This window comes from Macrobrachium rosenbergii, chromosome 10 (genome assembly GCF_040412425.1).
Source record: "Macrobrachium rosenbergii isolate ZJJX-2024 chromosome 10, ASM4041242v1, whole genome shotgun sequence".
Taxonomy (NCBI): Eukaryota; Metazoa; Arthropoda; class Malacostraca; order Decapoda; family Palaemonidae; genus Macrobrachium; species Macrobrachium rosenbergii.
Window position 1 is genome coordinate 6,560,996 of NC_089750.1, and position 19,361 is coordinate 6,580,356.

The following is a 19,361-nucleotide window of genomic DNA, read 5'->3' on the forward strand; positions in this document are numbered from 1 at the left end:
GTTCTAAAAATGCAGTAAGTTTTGCAGGCGACGTAATCGAAGAATTTCATGAAAATACTGTAAAGTTCAGTCAGTCATTTTGAGAATGCAACGCATGAGAGACGATGAACGATCCACTACGATCCACGGCACTAAATACAAATCCATGAATCGAACATCTTTTGTGATGATCGTTCGCGTGTGAAGCCTCCATTATATATTTTTTATGAAATTGCAATATATATATATATATATATATATATATATATATATATATATATATATATATATATATATATATATATATATATATATATATATATACATATATATATATATATATATACATATATAATATATACATATATATATATATATATATAATATATATATATATATATATATATATATATATATATATATATATATATATATATATATATATATATATATATATATATATATATATACACACACACACACACACACACACACACACACTTTTAAGGTTGCGAAAGGTTGAAGAGTATTGCGCGGATGACGTAGAAACGCAATTTCATATATCACTGAACATCAGTTTAAATTGGAATTGTGATTTATGAGTTGCGTATGGAAGATTGTGATCACAATTCGACCGACTGTTCGATTTGATATGTTTACTTTTGTGAAACACCCTCGTGCCTTTGGCTTTTTTTAAAGTGTTTGTTTCTCAAGCGGTGACGTCATGACGTACGAGGGAGACTGAATATAAATAGAATTACTTAGTAGATTGACTGGCCATGAATAACAGCAATTTTGATATTTTCGATTCACGTGGGTAGTGTTGATTGAAAGTGAAGGGTAAGTGTGATTGGAAAAAATGTCTTTAAACATACCTTTAAATGTCTTTAAAGGCATGTTATGCATTAAATGTCGACAACATCAACATTTGTTATAGACGGACGTAATAATAATAATAATAATAATAATAATAATAATAATAATAATTAAAAATGTCTTGAAACGTTAATGTATATTATGGCATAAAATGTCGATGGCATCAACATTTGATATAGACTGAAGTAATAATAATAATAATAATAATAATAATCAGTGTTGATATAATAATAATAATAATAATAATCAATAATTATGTGTTATTATTATTCAGTGTTGATATGACGACATTTTGAGTTTTACACGGTATAATAGCGTAATCATTATTATTATTTTTGTTATTATTATTATTATTATTATTATTATTATTATTATTATTATTATTATTATTAATCTAGTGAGTTTCATAAGAGCGGTATCATGAAGCGTAATCATCATCATTATCATCATGATGACGGACGCACGGCCTTGGAGCAAAATGACAGCAAAAGAAAAATAAGCAATTCCACCGCGATAACTTCTGCGTCATCAGGTGTCAATTTGCCTTCGCTCCGTCACGCAAAGCTTCAGAATAATTCATATCTAAGTCGCGCTTAAGCTAAGGCGTGTTGCAAAGATCCGCTTATTTGTAAAAGCCACCGCCAACGGCTGGGCAATTTGTCGTGCAGCTCGGAGTTCTTTGTTAAAGTACTAGGAGTGTTGGTACTCTTTGTGGTGTGGGTTTAATTTAGGTCTTTATGTGGTTTTTTTTATATTGATATATATGGTTGAAGTATTGGTGTGTGTTATTTGTTGATTTATCATTATTTATTGGCATTTGTAATTTGCTATACTTTTCGTTTCCAATATAACAGGCGGTTTGTCTCGCTTCGAAGAAAAGTCTTTATTATTATTATTATTATTATTATTATTATTATTATTATTATTATTATTATTCCTAAAAATCTCATAATCACGTCACTAAAATGACGAAGAAATCCACAATGATGTAAGTGTAAATATATATATATAATATATATATATATATATATATATATATATATATATATATATATATATATATATATATATATATATACTATATAATTACACTTACACCATTGTGGATTACTTCACCATTATTATTATTATAATTCCGTACAGGTGTTCCTCAGGGTAAGCACTTGGTTTCCTATTTCGCTAATTTATATTCTCGCCTCGCCTAGATGGCGGGGTTTTCCTAGTTCAAGACATAGTCTGTAGCTCTCCAATTAGATGTTACTCTTGTGTACATTAGGCTCTTAACAGCTTACATTGAAAGTAAACGAAGCTAATATCAGAAGAATTTTGGTCATCACGCAAACACGGAATTGTATATATAATTATATTAACATAAATTATATATATATATATATATATATATATATATATATATATAATATATGTATATATATGTGTATGTATAGCATCTATAAGTATATATACCTTTAAATGTGTGTATAATATATTATACATACACAGATATACTGTATATATATAAATGTATATCCATATATGTGTATATATGTGTATTATATTATACATACATACATATACATATATATATATATATATATATATATATATATATATATATATATATATATATATATACATACATATGCATCTATATATATACCTATAAATGTGTGTATTATACATGCTTATATACACATACATACATACATATATATATATATATATATATATATATATATATATATATATATATATATATATATATATAAGCATATTAGTGTGCAACTCTATAAGCTACCAATTGTACTAGTAAAAACACCTTAATCTTTATTAACATAACTTAATACTCACCCGTTCCTGTTTCATTTCAGAACGCTGTGACTCACAGCTCATCCACTGCCAAGCCCAAAGTGCTCCTGGAGTGGGAGGCACCTTCTGATTACTCCGGAGACGTCGTCTTCAAGTAAGTTTGAACTTTTGGAATGTAATGATGTAAATGGTATATATATATATATATATATATATATATATATATATATATATATATATATATATATATATATATATATATATATATATATATATAGAGAGAGAGAGAGAGAGAGAGAGAGAGAGAGAGAGAGAGAGAGAGAGAGAGAGAGAGAGAGCGCACACGAACAGATGAAACGAACGTGTGTGATATAATCCCAGTCTTCGCCTTCATAATAGAATTGTTGCTTCAAGATCATCGCGAACGTGACGTATTCTCAAAACAGGTCTCCGTCACGTATTGTTTGCTTTCTCGTCGTTTGTGCATTGCTAACCGATTCTTTTCTCCCTGATGAATTGCAACCGTTCGCACGTTCAGGAGAACTTTCGCGCGTGTGTGCGCGCGCGTGGTTAAGCGACTCAAGTTTCGCTAAAGCGTTCGCTGACGGACGTCGGGAGAAATTGGTTTCACTTTTATTTATTATCTGTCGTTAAGTGCAGAGTAATTTCTGAGAAATATGTACAGTGTTTATGATTATTTTTAAAATAAACATTTCATAAAGTAATTGGATGTATTGGTTATATTTTTTTTAATGCCGATAATAAATGCAGGTTTAGGTGCAGATTAAGATTTTTTTTTTAAGTTATTTTCCTGAAATAAACAATGTAGTAACTGCTCTTGTTTCTTAGGAATACATGCCAGATATAAAGACACCAGTTTGTAAGAATCGTTTACTTGGAAAGCGTGAGGCATGTTTTACCAGCAAAATAAGCGTGTCAGTAGAAAAATGAAGTGGAACAATCAGGCATGCTGTTTGCTACAAGCAGTGTGTCGTTATCCAGTACAGGCTCAACTACTTGTTTTGCTAGGAGCTTTATCGTGGCTACAACTAAAATGTGGAATAGTTTTCCTAGTGTAGATGTGGATCTTCCGATCTGTAAATACTTAAGCGAGGAGCCAATTCATTCCTGATGGAAGCTGACGTCTCCTGAATTTCAGGTGTACCTCATTTATTCATATATCACTTTTTTCTATAAGTGGTCTCTCGCTGCAGGCTGATTTCACTTTGCAGCCCCCTTGGGTTTATAGTCTGTTGACTCTGTCCATAAAGGTCTTAAAAGCTGAAGATTTACAGAAATAAAGAAAGCAGAGGAAAAAATTTGATGTCAGCGTTCAAAAGACTCACTTTCTTTTTTGGCGACAACCATTTCGCTTATCTCTGAAGCCACCCACTCACGTGGAAAACGGCTTGCTGTTGCAATAAATAAGAATCTTCTTTTATTGTTTTTTTTTTATGAAACTGGGCCGGTAAAAGTGTTTTCGAAGCGAGTCCTTCGTTTGTTGATATCTGATTTCCCTTCGTGTGCCCTGAAGGGCTCTGTTCTTTTCACACGCCCTTCCTCCGAGGCAAGTGTTCAGGACCCTTCATCATGCCTGTGGTGTTATGGTTTAGCTAACCAGTAATGTTCTCTCTCTCTCTCTCTTCTCTCTCTCTCTCTCTCTCTCTCTCTCTCTCTCTCTCTCTCTCTCTCTCTCTCCCAGGCAACTAAACAAACATTTTACCACTGTGTTTGTATCCTACAAACACAGATACATATTTCTCTCTCTCTCTCTCTCTCTCTCTCTTCTCTCTCTCTCTCTCTCTCTCTCTCTCTCTCTCTCTCTTAAATCTTATTATTCTTCACTACCCAGTTTTTCTTCTTTTACTGAAGCCTGATGTCGATGGCCGCGCTCATTATGAAGCCAGTTTTTATTACCGAATCAGTCTCTGAATTCTTGATCTGGATGGTGCGTGTTAGTCAAAGTTTATTGCATTTCCTTTTGCTCTTTATTCAGTCTTTCTTTCATTTTCTGTCTTTACATCTGCGTGCTGTTTACTGCTATCCACTCAGCAATACTGTCTAATCTTTTCAAGAGTCGGTTCTTCAAATGTTTCTGCGTTTTTTCTGAATTTCACCTTCTCCTCTATTTACTCTTTATTTTCATTAATTCTCCACATCTTTCTACTTCTTGTGAATAATTTCTTATATACCTCTACTAATATTTACTTCTCATATTTGAACATGCTCTCTTTACTCTTCTTCTTCATACCAATTCTATTCTGTTATGCCTCAATTCTTTTTCACAACCATATTTATTCCTTTCACTTATATGCATTTTCACCCTTGCGTCATGCCTTTCCCGCGATAATTACTCTCCATTCTTAACCCTTTCTACCCCCTTCACCTTTCACGTCACGTGACAATACCCCCAAACTCCCTTTTCCTCACCCACCTTGGAACCATGTTGTTAGTGGTAGGTTTAGATTAAGGCCCAACCACAAGAGACCATCGAGATCAGGTATCTGGTTCATTCGCAGTGTTTTACACTCCATAGCAGACCACCTGTAAGTCAGTTTCTTGGTTCATCTGAAAAGGTGGGTCAGTACAGTGCCTCTCAGGTCGTGAGGCTGTCACGAGAGAGAGAGAGAGAGAGAGAGAGAGAGAGAGAGAGAGAGAGAGAGAGAGACTGATTGAGTGCTTGGGCTGTATATTACTAGTTGCCCTTTGTGAAGGTCTAGAGATCATTCTGTTTCCTCTTCTCATCTTTCCTGTTATTTACATTGTGATACGGTCTCTCTCTCTCTCTCTCGTTCTCTCTCTCTCTCTCTCTCTCTCTCTCTCTCTCTCTCTCTCTCCTCTGAAACTCTCTCTCTCTCTCTCTCTCTCTCCTGACCTTGTCTTATAATTTTACTCTACTTACTATATATTATGATTTTATCTTTCGTTCCAGTTCTAACTTAAAATTATTATTCTGTATTTTTTCTCTCTTTCTCTCTCTCGAAACTATTATTCTGTATTTCTCTCTTTCACTTTCTCTCTTGGCCTCGTCTTCTATTTTTATTCTGTTTGTTATATATTTTCTGTTCTTATCTTCCATTCCTATTCTAACTTTTAACTATTTCTCTCTCTCTCTCTCTCTCTCTCTCTCTCTCTCTCTCTCTCTCTCTCTCTCTCTCTCTCTCACGGAGATGGTTGTCCGATACATCTCTTTTCGACCCCAATTATGCTCTTATCTGTCCGTTTACTCTCTCTCTCTCTCTCTCTCTCTCTCTCACGGAGATGGTTGTCCGATACATCTCTTTCGACCCCAATTATGCTCTTATCTGTCCGTTTACTCTCTCTCTCTCTCTCTCTCTCTCTCTCTCTCTCTCTCTCTCTCTCTCTCTCTCCCCTGATAAAATCCATCACCATATTAAAATCTCAACATCCTTACGAATACAATTCCCCGTATTGAAATCCTTATGCACAACTGACTCTTCTTCTACAATTCTCTTCACCACTACTGTTCTCTACCATCTCACGTTTCCTATACGTTCCTAAAGGTAACTGGAGAGTAAGTCTCGCAACCTTTCCGAAAAACTTATTCGTTTCATAACCACGCGATGTAGTCAGCATTGTCACGCCTCTTTGGACTTGGTGATTTTGGGGGTTAATTATCTTGACGTGCATCGCTTGTGGTGGCTTGCGCCTTTTGGGCGAGTTAGGCCGTTTGATTAAAGTCTTATTACGTGCAACGAATCTGTCATCACGTGTACATGAATTCTTCACGCGTTCCTGCATATTCTATCTCTCTATAATATTTTCTCTCATCCTCACTCCAACGCACCTACAATACTCAGTTATGTTCATCCTTTGCTCTATCCGTATTCTAAGAGTTATGTGCTCTCTCTCTCTCTCTCTCTCTCACCTGATATGTCTTCTATTTATTATTAGATCTTATTTTCCATTCCTGTTTTAACTATTTTCTCTCTCTCTCTCTCTCTCTCTCTCTCTCTCTCTCTCTCTCTCTCTCTCTCTCTCTCTCTCTCTCTCATATGCTTTTCCCATACATCTCCTTTCGACCATGATTATAATCTTATCTGCCCGTTTACTTTCTCTCATTATTTTTCCCCCATACATTTCCCTTCCAGCATAAATTATACTTTATCTCTCTTTGAGTGTTCTCTCTCTCTCTCTCTCTCTCTCTCTCTCTCTCTCTCTCTCTCTCCTGACCTTGTCTTCTATTTTTATTCTATTTACTGTTCATGATCTGATCTTATCTTCCATTCCCATTCTAAATTAGAACTATTGTTATCTCTCTCTCTCTCTCTCTCTGTAACTGTAGCACACGGCTCCACTCGACCAAGGCGTTCGACTTGAATACTAAGAGTAGTGCGTGTGTGTCGAGCAGGTCCCTTCCGAAAACTAGTTCATATAGGTCGAGCGGTCGACCCTCCTACTTCACAATCTCCCGTCTATTACTTTCACTTTCGACTGTGAAGCCGAGACGGTAGAATATAGAGCTCTGTCGCTGCTTTGCCTCTATTTCACTGCTTTATGGGTTGCTGATTTGTCACTTTTAAAAATTGCTTCTTTGTTGCTATTTCACTGCTTTATGGCATGTTGATTTGTCCTTCTATAACTGTCCTTTGAAATGCTACCTTGTCGTTGTTACTGCTTTATGAAATAATGTTAGGTCGAGACTGTAGAATGTAGAGAGGTCTGTTGTTGCTTTATCGCTATTTCACTACTTTGTGGAATGCTGACTTGCCTCGATATAACTGCTTTATGAAGTGCCACTACGTCACTGTCACTGCTTGATAAATTGATGCTTTGGCGTTGTATCCTACAGTACTTAAATAAATGCTGCTTGCTCACTTTATCAGTGTTTTGTAAAATGCTGCATTTTCGTTATATCATTTCCTTGTAGAATACCTCATGGCTTATAGTTATCATCTCTTAGATAACAACGATCTTCAACAGCGGTTGAATGTAAACCCGTTTTTTTTCTTTTTGTCCTCTAGATTTCTTTAAAAAATCTATGGTCGAATTTGTATGAATTGAGGGAGTTCATAAGATTCGAGAGGAATCCAAGGTCAGAATTTTTATTCTCTTTGATATAGGCATTCCCTTTTTTTGCGGATTTTATAAACCCAATGTGAAATTAAGGATTGAATTAAAGGTGTAATATTTTGGAGGTTTTGTTGTTCCAGTGAGAAACTATTTTAAGCAGCGCGAATCTTCGTGGATCCCTGTTATTCCAACAAAAAAAAAAATGTAAAATAATAGCTTCAAATAAAATTCTTAAAAGATTAAAACTCATGAAAAGAACTCAACCGTTTAAGAATGCATTCAGCATCGTCATGATTTGCATTAAAATGCCAGAGATATTTTTCCTTGTGTAATTTATTATACACTTTCATTTTACGTCATCAGACGCATTTTTAAACTGCGGCCAATATATCAGAAGTCCAACATTTTGTGGAAGAGTGAGATTGTTCGAATATTGATTAGAGAGAATAAATAGCAGAAATAGCACCATTCTAGATGTACAGGAACAATTAAAGAAAGAAATAGAGGTAAACAGTAAATGCTGGTCGAAATGCAATGAAGTTGTACCATAGTAAAATAAACACACACACACAGATCATGAACGATTTTGGTAGATTGAAGTAAAGGGATTTTCCTCAGAGAGAGAGAGAGAGAGAGAGAGAGAGAGAGAGAGAGAGAGAGAGAAAGAGAGAGAGAGAGATCATGAACGATTTTGGTAGATTGAACTAAAAAGAAAAGAGAGAGAGAGATCATGAACGATTTTGGTAGATTGAACTAAATGGATTTTCCTCAGAGAGAGAGGGAGAGAGAGAGAGAGAGAGAGAGAGAGATCTTGATCTTGAACGATTTTGGTAGATTGAACTAAAAAAAAAATAACTAGAGGGATTTTCCTCAGCCAAGTGAGTGGTAATTTAAGAAATATAGTGAAAAAGAGAGAGAGAGAGAGAGAGAGAGAACATGATATGCGAGGATGTGTAGGCACATTTCATGACCAAGATTCGTATCATGGGATGAGCCCTTAATCAAACCAAATAACACCTCTTCAAGAAAGACCCCATTAGATTCTTCCCACGATCCTTCAAAGACGAGTAACAATAACAGCCACTTTGTGACGCATGGTCACGTTCGTCAACAAACAAAATCATAGAAACGAAGACTTCGAAAGTTATTGAGAGAGAGAGAGAGAGAGAGAGAGAGAGAGAGAGAGAGAGAGAGAGAGAGAGAGTTGCCCAGTTCCACAGTGACTGATGTACCAGGATATGATTATTTGAATAGAAACACAAAAAATAGGATTCTCGTTCACATACAGTACAGCCATCCAGACATACTAACCTGTACAGTTATATATAACCAAGTCTTAGCACGACCGGCAGTTAATGTCAGTTTTCTAGATTCGCAGGAATATGAAAGTAATAAAACAAGAATTATTGCCTTTCTTGATTAACTTAATATTGGCTGAACGATGAAATCATAGAAATTATTTTAATATTGCATATTTTAATAATTAAGTACAATTACAAGTGCAATATTGTTCATTTTTTACGTAGGAAAGAAAGGATGAAAGCTAAGGAGTATGTTATTTTTTTTCGAAATTTACCGTATTTTATTCCGTAAGCGCAATATCGTTATTTCTAGTACAGCCAGCGAAACATGGATGAAGGCCACTGGGTGTGTTTCGACATGTTTTCTTTAAGGAATTTTCGGCCCCTCCCAAAGATGATCGCAGCCGTCATGTTTTGGAAGGTGTTACGGGTAAAATGGGGTTAATGGAGAATGTTGACGCAACTCTTAAAGAGTGCGAGAGATGGCAAACAAAAACATAAATCTTAGTAATTGCGCGTCTGTCTGTGAAAAAAGAAGAGAATCTTCATGACACCGTTTTTCTTTTTATTATTAACGAAAAATGCCGACGCAATTGGCATCCTCATGTTTAATTGTGTAACTGCACATTATTTGTCAAGAATTATAGCTCATTGATTCTGTGTGTGTGTGTGTGTGTCAGCCCGCTCAGGTTAAATGTTAATGGTAATTTTTTAACGTTTAAAAGTCTATGGATCTCTCTTCGAGACATCTTGGTATTTACAAGACCAGAGGCCAGTGGGGCGTGTGCCTTAACCACTCAGTCTTTTTCTAGCCCAGGTCTGAAGGAAACAAGAGGCAAAAGAAAGGTAGATGGTGGAGGCGTAACAGTGAAAATGCAATACATCAAGCCTCGCAAAGTAAGAAAGGTTCCAAGAGAATGGAAAACATAAACAAGAAGAGAATTCCAAAGCAGTAGGAAAAAAGGAAACGGCTTCGTTGTCTTTTGTATTTTATTTGCAAGCATTTTTACATTTTTATATTTTTAAGTCACTAGTTTGTGAATTTAACCATGAATGTGAATTATATTCCTAAAAGGAATAAAACTACCAAGGCAAAGATGCAGTCTTCCTTTTAAAGATATTTTAACGCTTATTAAGATGTCGTCGCAAGACCGAAGGTCGACAATAATAAGTAATCACCACCATGCACGAGAACTTTCGGCTGTCATAGTCCCACACGATCACTGTTGACATTTTTCTCCCTTTCCTCAAAATGGTTCGACCTTTGGAGGTAAACGATTCTTGTTCGAGGTACATTTTTTAAAAAGTCTCTCTCCAGTTATTTACAGAGAGAGGATTCGATTGTTTGAGATACGCCAACCGTAACACCACAACCGTACTCGATTCTGTCTGCGAGATATTTGGCTCCATTTGAAGCCTCTAATATAGACAGTAAATTTTTTCCGATCGCGTTTGCGGAGCAGATTTCTGTACGGGACATTTATTTAAAACATAAGTTTGTATTGTACTCGTAAAAGTAAGGTGTTTCAAGTTCTTATTACAGGTACTGAACAGACTAATTAAGGCATGTTCGGTGTCACTACACCATGTATTCTGTTCGCCTGTGTGTGGGAGGTATAGTAGGAGAATTGTCCAGCGAATTCCTTTTAGGAAACTATTTGCGTATATTTGTTTAACTACAATGGAGAAATCTTGGGCCAGACTCTGCCCAACATATACTCCCAGATTTCCGTCAGATGTGGAAGACTGTCACATGCTTAGAAGACATTAAATATTTTAGGAAGTCATATACAAGAGAAATTTTGGGTCGTGTAGAATGAAGAGTAAGTACTAAACCAGACCATCGTGGCTAAAGTAGAATAGGACAGTATATAGTGGTTTTGTTGGCACTAAAAAAAACATACACTTTTCATTTTAAGGATGCCAGCTCCCGGAACACAGTATAGTGAAACATACAGCGCAGACAGACATAAAAACTATATATTTCTGTACAGATTTTGTCTAAAACTTAGAACGTTGCGTACAAGAAGCGCATTCAAACGTGAGGGAAGTGCAGACTCAGTGAACGTGAAGTGAATTCTTAGCATCAATTACTTTTGTTTTTACTATGCAGGAACTCTGTGAATGAATGAATGATAAAATTTAGGCTGTGAATGTCCTCAAGACAGTGAAAGAGTGATTGGACATAATGATAAAAGAGGCCCAGGACAGAAGATTGAATTGAAGTATATGTGGCCACATACAGCAACAAATCTAGTAAATATTTCAGATTAAAAAAAAAAAATTCAAAGGAATTTTTAACCTGTTGGTAATGGTACTTGGTTATCTTGAATCAGATTGACTGTGATATTGTCGCTAACACATTAATAACAAGGTGCAGTACAAAACTTGTGATAAAGTTTTAAACAAGGTGCAGTACAAAACTTGTGATAAAGTTTTAAACAAGGTGCAGTACAAAACTTGTGATAAAGTTTTAAACAAGGTGCAGTACAAAACTTGCGATAAAGTTTTATCAAGACCCTAAGTCATCTTACCTTTTGTGTTACAAAAGTTCTAATTTTTAAAGCCTTTAGAGCAACAAACCAATGGTTTGTTTCTATAGTTACCCTACAAGAAATTTAATTGTATAAAATGTATGCATATTTCATAGGTCCTTTAAAATCTGTTTCGTTCACAGGGGGACCTTTGTCAAGACCTACGATACATACTGGGTCGGTGTCACCTCCGAGAAAGTTACCATCACCAACCCCCCAGGATCACAGGGAGGTCCTGCTGCGTTGCCACCAGCCCCAGCCCCGGCTCCAGCCCCAGTTCCATCTCCAGTTCCATCTCCAGCACCAGTACCAGTTCCAGTTCCAGTTCCAGCGCCCGTTCCAGCAGCAACAAACAACGCCACCACTACCACGACAACCGAGTTCTCCGCTTCTGTAAGCCCAGACGTAGTAGACACAGTCTCTCCGGAGAATCCCGGTGACTTTGTCATCAATGTTGTTGATGCTCCTGGTGTGGATGGTGATATACCTGTAGTAGAGAATGACAATGGTGTGGCCACAAATGGGGGCGAGGGTAGTGTCCTGACTCCCACTCTCGTTTTCTCTCCATCTTCCCCCGCGTCCCCAACTCTCTCCACCTCCCCTGCTTCCCCCTCCTCCCCTCTTTCCTCCACCACCACCTCCTCCTCCTCCTCCTCCTCCAGCTCCAACTCCTCACCCACCACCGCAGATAGTTTTAGTAGCATCACTGATAACCCCACTAGTAGTAGTGTTACTGAGAGTAGTCCCGCAGAAGACGAACCTGAACCCGAGAGAAATGTCCAAGGCACCGGAACAAACCCGAGGAGGAGGTTCGGTCTATCAGGAAGATTCAAGACGACGACTGCTGCCACTGTTGAGACCACTACCACCACGACAGCCTCTCCAAAGGCCACGTCAGCCAGAGTACCCATTGAAAATCTCCCTCCAGTTAGTACTCTCTCTCTCGAGAAGGATGAGTTTTGTTGTTTTGAAGTTCTGCCATGTTTTAGGATTGTTGGTCAAATGATATAAAGTTTGTAGCTTCAGTTGTGCTGCAATTGCTTATCTAAAGAGCTATTGATTACCAAAGATATTTCTGACAGTTTACTTTAAGATGTTATTAATGTGTATTTAGGATATTGCTTTGATAACCATAACAGTACATTGTAAATTTGTAATATTGTAGAGGCCATAAATAATTTGTTTTCATTTTACTTTGTGCTACTCAGAATTATTGTACCCACGTATCCATAGCCTAACATACTAATTCAACAGTCATTACAAAGCTGTTTGACAAACCATAACTGTACGGTGGAGGTAAATTGAAGCAGTCAGCTTCAGCAGCAACAGTATGCAGACCAGTATTTTGATTCTCACCTTGGCAGTCTGTCGGTGTTGGTCAGTTGTAAGGAAATAAGGTAGCTTTCAGTTGTTACTGCTGTAGGCTACGCGGATTTGGTAACAGCATGCATTAGTAGGTAGATGGAAGACTTATTTTGTATAGTATACTGATGAGCCAAAATGCACGTGTTCCATTAGTGGTTGAGAAGTAAGTTTTGAAAAACTTGGATAGAAAATATTTCCATGGTGGAGGGAGACCCATATTGCATGATTGGTGCGCGTAGTGTGTGTGCGTGTATGTGTGATTGTGTGGTTTGTTTTATGTTTTTTAATTACAATGCCATTCCTTGTTTATGTTCTTTATGACACAAGACCACTGCTTTAACATCTGACAGCCATGACTTGTACTTCGCAAAACATAACACTAAAAATTTGTGCGTACAGCACAAATAATCTAAAAATATACATAAATGTAACGATTGTGGTAAAAAAAATTAAGTTTTTGGTAATATTTGTTACAAATCATCAGATAATTTTTTTTGCATAACTTAGATTTAAAAAACCTTTTGTCTATCATGTTCATTTTTATTTTTCTGATTTTTTTTTTTTCATTTTTTTAGCATATAACCTGTAAATATCTTGAATAATACAGTAAATACATGTATTAATAGTTATACTTTATCGCCATATGTACTGTAATTGCAGTCACATGATTTGTAACAACTGTAATTTCAAACTTTGATTGAATCACTATTATACAGTACACTGGTTTTTTTATTTGCAGGCACAAAATGCACATTATTATATAAAAATGATTAAATGATATTCTTAATTTTATCTTTGTGAACTTCTGTGTCTTATAGAATTTAATGTAAACTTGTCACTCTGTCTTTAATTATTGTATATCTTAAATTTTAGAAGTTCTTTATTGTTCAAAACTATAAAATGTATTTTTGTTTATAAATTTGAAGTAGATACACTTCTTTCACTTTATTTCATGCAATATCTTGGTTTTTATGCTGTACCATTTAATTTTTTGGCCACACATAGATTTACTTAACACTGATTGTAGTTCACTGAATTGTTGTACATTTTTAAAAATAACAGTTGATAGTTTCAGAGGGTGAGTTGCTTAGGATGGGGGTTTAATGCTGGGGTGGGTTGTAGGGGGGGAGGTTTAATCGCCTCATTAGAATAAATGATAAAATGTGAAATGTTTTTTTAATGCTTGACTTTGCACAGGGGGTTGCAAGTTTGTATAACACGATGCAGAACATCTACCTCGGCTGCAAGGCCAATAAAGGCTGCTATGGCTTCCCATCAGGATGTGAAAACTCTGAGAAGTAAGTGTTGTCATTTATTTCATCTCATAACCATAAATTACCTAACTGACATTTCCAGTTGTGATGTAAACAAACTTGTACCTCAGAAACAAATGGAAGTTTTACTGTATTCTAATTTCCCCATGGCAGTGTTCTGAAATATTCTGATTTCTTGTTCACAAGAAGTTGTATCAACTGGTATGCATTTCCATCCCACAGTTGTTAATTTTGTACATGTACAGCAAGTACCTTTGTAAGTGGATCTCAATTAATTATACCAATCATCCACACTGAGTAATTGTGGATAAACGAAATGCTTTCTTAAAGTGAAATTGGGTACAAGAAATTTGGGAGCACTATTAAGCCACTCTGGGTCCAAAATAATATTTTAGCTAAACTAGGATGTTATGATTTTAACAAGTTTTTGGCTCGTATAGAACCTATAATGATTGGAAGCTTTTGATGAGAGTATGAACAGTTTTATTTCACTATCTTCTTCGATACCTTTATAGTTTCACGTTTGTAATAAGCAATTTTATATTTTTCAGTTGTCAGATGCTAACGACCTATGCCAAAGTTTCCTCAGGGTATAGATTCGAAATTATGGGCGATGCAGGAAGCAATGCTTATGTTGCAGTTGGCCTCTCTGATGACCAAAAAATGGTGAGATACGTTTCTGGTTGTTTAGGAAACAAAATATGATCGTCACTTCTGAGTTATTTGTTAGACTTTGTTTTTCTAATGACTCCGTATTCTGTACAGTATAGATTACATGAATTTTTATTTTCACTTATAAACAGTCATGCCATACGTCATTTGTGTGTTCAGTGAAATTTTAAGTGAACTATGAGCCAAAAAAAAAAAAGAGATATGGCTCACTCTCCTCGCACTATAAAGCACAAATATATATTTAGTACAGATAATAAGGTCACTTCCCTAACCCTATAGTTCCTGAGATGCTGTGCCCTGAAGAATTAGAGGAATTTATTTCTGGTGATAGAAATTCATTTGTCGGTATAATGTGGTTCGGATTCCACAATAAGCCGTAGGTCCCGTTGCTAGGTAACCAATTGGTTCTTAGCCACGTAAAATAAGTCTAATCCTTCGGGCCAGCCCTAGGAGAGCTGTTAATCAGCTCATTGGTCTGGTTAAACTAAGGTACACTTATTTTGTGCCCTGAAGACCTTACATTCTGCATAATTACTGGTAAATTCATGTATTTTTACACTCGACAGATCTACTGTATTAGGCAGAGTCAATATATATTGACTATGGTATTAGGTACCCTCGATTACGCCGTAAGGGTAAGATAGATATAGCACCCTCCCCTTTCACTACAAGGGAAATAATAATAAGTTTTTGGGTTAATAAACCAGTTACCTTAATTCCCAACAATCTTTAACACCCTGCGTATCAGCAATTGACCAATTAAAATGACTAATCATTACCAGTCAGTACATAAAAGTTTTGGAAAAAAAATTGGGTGAATCCATACTAATAATAATATTCAGTTGAAAATAATTACTGTACTATTTTGTGCAGTTGTGATAAATTAATACTAGCTTTATTTCAGTCATTGGGTATCGTTCGTTTCAAGATGTTTATGTATTATATTCTATACTGTTACAGGATGGAATTGATTAGCTTCCAAAAACCATTAATTTCTTATACCCATACACTTGTTTAATTTTCCAAAGAGACTGGTATATGAGTAACCCAAAAATGGTGAGCTGATAATTTTCCACTTTAATCCTTCCGGACATATGATTTCATCTACTTTTTTCAGGGAGATGACAGTGTCATGGCTTGCGCATCAATTAATGGGGCAGTTGATGTCCTCATGGGATTCAATGTTGGGAAATCCAATGAATTACTGAGTAATGTAAGTAATATCCTGGATTTTTGTAATTGTAAATAATGTGATTTTTTAAAGCCAAATACAAATTAGTAGTTCTTATGAGGGAATTAACCTGAAAATAATTTTTTGATAAAACAGCATATACTCATAAAATTATTTTTTTAAAGGAAATAATGTTTTTATGACAATACATACTATTTATAAAATTGCATTTTGATTAAAAGAAGCAACATTGAGGTCTTATGAGAAGGCTTCTCTTCGATTGTTATCTGTATAGTGCAAATATTCGTGAATGCTGCGGATTTAGTTTTAACCGAAGTCTCTCTTCCACCAGGCAAAATATGGACTTTCTGACATCAAAACTGCTGGTGTTGATGGCCGTATTTACTGCTCTTTCGTACGACAGGCTTTGACTCAAGTGAATAATATAAACTTCGATTTGGAGGCCGAACGCTTCCACTTAATGCTTGCAAAAGGACCAGCGAGTGCAAGTATGTATTTTTTCATGTACCATCAATGGAAAGTTGTATTTTGCTTTCCATTTTCACTGTTCTGATTTTAAGGAAGTTTTTGAACAGGGAAAGTAATTTACTTAAAGGAAGAAAGAGCTTTGGTACGCCATAATGCTGTTGCTCAGTACAGTATAAAGTAACTGTTTTTACACACAAGAAATATCAGATGCTATACATTACTACAGTTAGAGTACTTAAAATTAACATTAAAGTAACATTTATATCTTGGGTGAAATGAGTTAAAAGTGTAGTGAAGTTTCAAAAACTAGAAAACCTGTGTATTTTTCTTGCACTCTATTATTAAGCCTCTCAAGATGAAGCATTTAGATCAGAAAAGTCTTATGATGATGAAAAATCATCCACCAAATAATATCTTAAGGCAGTGTCACAGCCATGTTTCATGGCTTCTTGTAGCACCAAGCCACGCCTAACACCTGTTGACCTATATTTTTCTTTAATCCTGCGCAAACTGGAGGTGCCCATGTTTACAAAGCCAACGTCACATAAAGCCTAAATATACATAACTTCTATTTGGACATGATAGTGGGCTAATTAGTGTTAGGTCTGGTCACATTATGCTAAAAGATTCCAATAAGTAGTCAAGCACGATGCTGCTTTTAGACAGAAAAATGATGACAGCCTAGTCATCCCCAGCGTAGGAGTTAACCCCCTAAGCTCCCTAGAAAGCCAACGTTAATTCTAAAATTAGAATACTAGCTCACACTAACAGTATTTACCAACAGTTTTTTGTTTTTGAAAAGAAAGCTGTGTTCTTAGTGGGCGTGTCTCTGTGAAATTAGCTTCTCAGTATTTGCTACAGCCGTGATATCCATAATTAGCCAGTTGTGCTGATAATCGCCCTTCCCACAGTACACAGAAAGAAATTAAGTTCTCTTTTCATCCATGATAGGTGTGCAGCGCTACTGGTTGATGTTTTTTTCCTGTGAAGTAGTTACAGTAGTCTGTATGGAATAAAAATACTCAAGACCTTATGAATTACCCGGTAAATAAATTTTGATAGAGAAGGCCAGGTTTTTTCCAGGGCTGTCTTAGGTTGCTGAACCCAAGGGTGATCATTACATATGTCAGTTGGTAAAGGTTGGATGCTGCAACAAGAATATTCTTTGAAGTTTTATTGTCAGTTTGCATAACATTTCAGCATGTGTGTGCATTTAATGTTATCTCGCAACTTTTCCTTCATCATATTTTTGAGCCAAAAGGTTGATAAATAGAGTGAACAAAGCAGTACACGAAATTGAAAAAAAAATTAATATTGGTGTATTTTAAATTGGGAATTTCTTGCATAATGTATTTATATTATGTTATGTATCTGCGTATATGCTACTCTTAACTCTGTGATGTATGACCTTTATCAATGGAGTATTACTGATTGGGAAGAGTGCCAAAGACCAAAATCTCTAGAGAAAGAGGGTTCTAAAGGGCTGTGGTATCAGTGAAGAGAGTTGGGTTTTATGAAATGACTTGTGCACAGTAGCACTTACGTAAACTCCATATAATCCTGAAATTTCTAATTGTAAATTTCATCCCACTTATCCACAGACAAACTTGGCTATCACCAGGCAAGGGAAGTATCAGCCGGTACCTCTTCTATGACGGAATTTGCAGCCCTTGAAGGCGGTAGCAGCAGTGACCTCTTTTTGAAGCTTCATGCCTGCTTCATGATTGGGGCTTGGGTGTGTGCTGCCTCTTGTGGCATTCTTTTGGCACGTTACTACAAGCAGACTTGGCTCGACAATAAATGTTGCGGCATTGACCAGTGGTTCCATGTAAGTGGCTTAACTTCATCAGCATATTGAAAGGTTTCAAAGACTTCTGTATAAAAATACCATACCTTGTTTTATTATATTGTTTTTATAGTTTTAATAGTGATCTAGATTTTCTTCAAAATGTGGTACATTACACCCCAGTTATACTGCTGGGAGGACTATATTTACTGTAACTTTTCTTTACTTGCAGTTCCATCGACTTTTCATGATTTTGACGTGGGGACTGACAATCGCAGGATTTGTTCTCATTGTTATCTATGAAGGAGGCTGGACAGAAGATCCTGTTTCAGAGAACCCTCATCCTGTAATTGGAATAGTTTCTATAGGTACGTTTTAATTCATTTAGGTTTATGCCATACAATTCGTGTGAGGCCTAAAGTTTTCAGTTTGAATAAAAGAAAGCTCAATTGGCATATACAAATAGTAAAAGATGAAGGAATAAAATACTGCAAGTGTGTACTTTTGCCTGTATTTTCTGACGCCAAATTTCACATCATGTATTATAGCAGTTAGAAGATATTCTCAATTCGCATCTGCTGACCTACTTACAGTAGACATCAGGAGCTGAGCAAATTTTAACATAGTGACAAAAGCACATCTTCAATCATACTCACGCATGGAAAGTGATTGTTTAAAGTGAAACTTTTTCTTAATACATGAAGAGTTTTAATGGTTCATCATCAAGGTTAATTTTTAAAAAATAGTCTCAAATGAGCTTCATGCATTAATTCATTGGAATATTTTCCAGGCTTATGTTTCATCCAACCGTTTATGGCCCTCTGTCGCTGTAAGCCCACTCACAAGAGGCGTCCAGTCTTCAACTGGCTGCATTGGTTTGTGGGCAACAGCGCCCAAATTTTGGGCCTGACAGCCATCTTCTTTGGATTTGACCTGATTCATGCACCCAAGTGGACATGGTTTATTCTGATCATCTTCATAGCTTTCCATTGCATCGTTCACCTCATTCTTTCTGTGAGTATTTTATGTTTGACTTTATTACTGTATAGCGGTAAACTGAATAACCTAGTTAGT

At 35.9% G+C, this 19,361-nt stretch overlaps 1 protein-coding gene across 2 annotated transcripts in view; it reads left to right on the plus strand.

Moving 5' to 3' along the window:
* Positions 1 to 19,361, plus strand: part of LOC136842461 (putative ferric-chelate reductase 1 homolog) — a 174,812-nt gene that overhangs the window by 151,468 nt on the left and 3,983 nt on the right. The window contains exons 3-11 of one of the 2 annotated variants that reach the window (XM_067109820.1): positions 2,724 to 2,815; positions 11,674 to 11,923; positions 14,093 to 14,193; positions 14,721 to 14,835; positions 15,959 to 16,054; positions 16,365 to 16,521; positions 18,103 to 18,329; positions 18,520 to 18,655; positions 19,078 to 19,301. In XM_067109820.1, the coding sequence (XP_066965921.1) occupies positions 2,724 to 2,815; positions 11,674 to 11,923; positions 14,093 to 14,193; positions 14,721 to 14,835; positions 15,959 to 16,054; positions 16,365 to 16,521; positions 18,103 to 18,329; positions 18,520 to 18,655; positions 19,078 to 19,301 (1,398 nt within the window). Of the gene's footprint in view, positions 1 to 2,723; positions 2,816 to 11,673; positions 12,458 to 14,092; positions 14,194 to 14,720; positions 14,836 to 15,958; positions 16,055 to 16,364; positions 16,522 to 18,102; positions 18,330 to 18,519; positions 18,656 to 19,077; positions 19,302 to 19,361 lie in introns of both variants that reach the window. The other variant, XM_067109819.1, reaches the window with a different exon arrangement.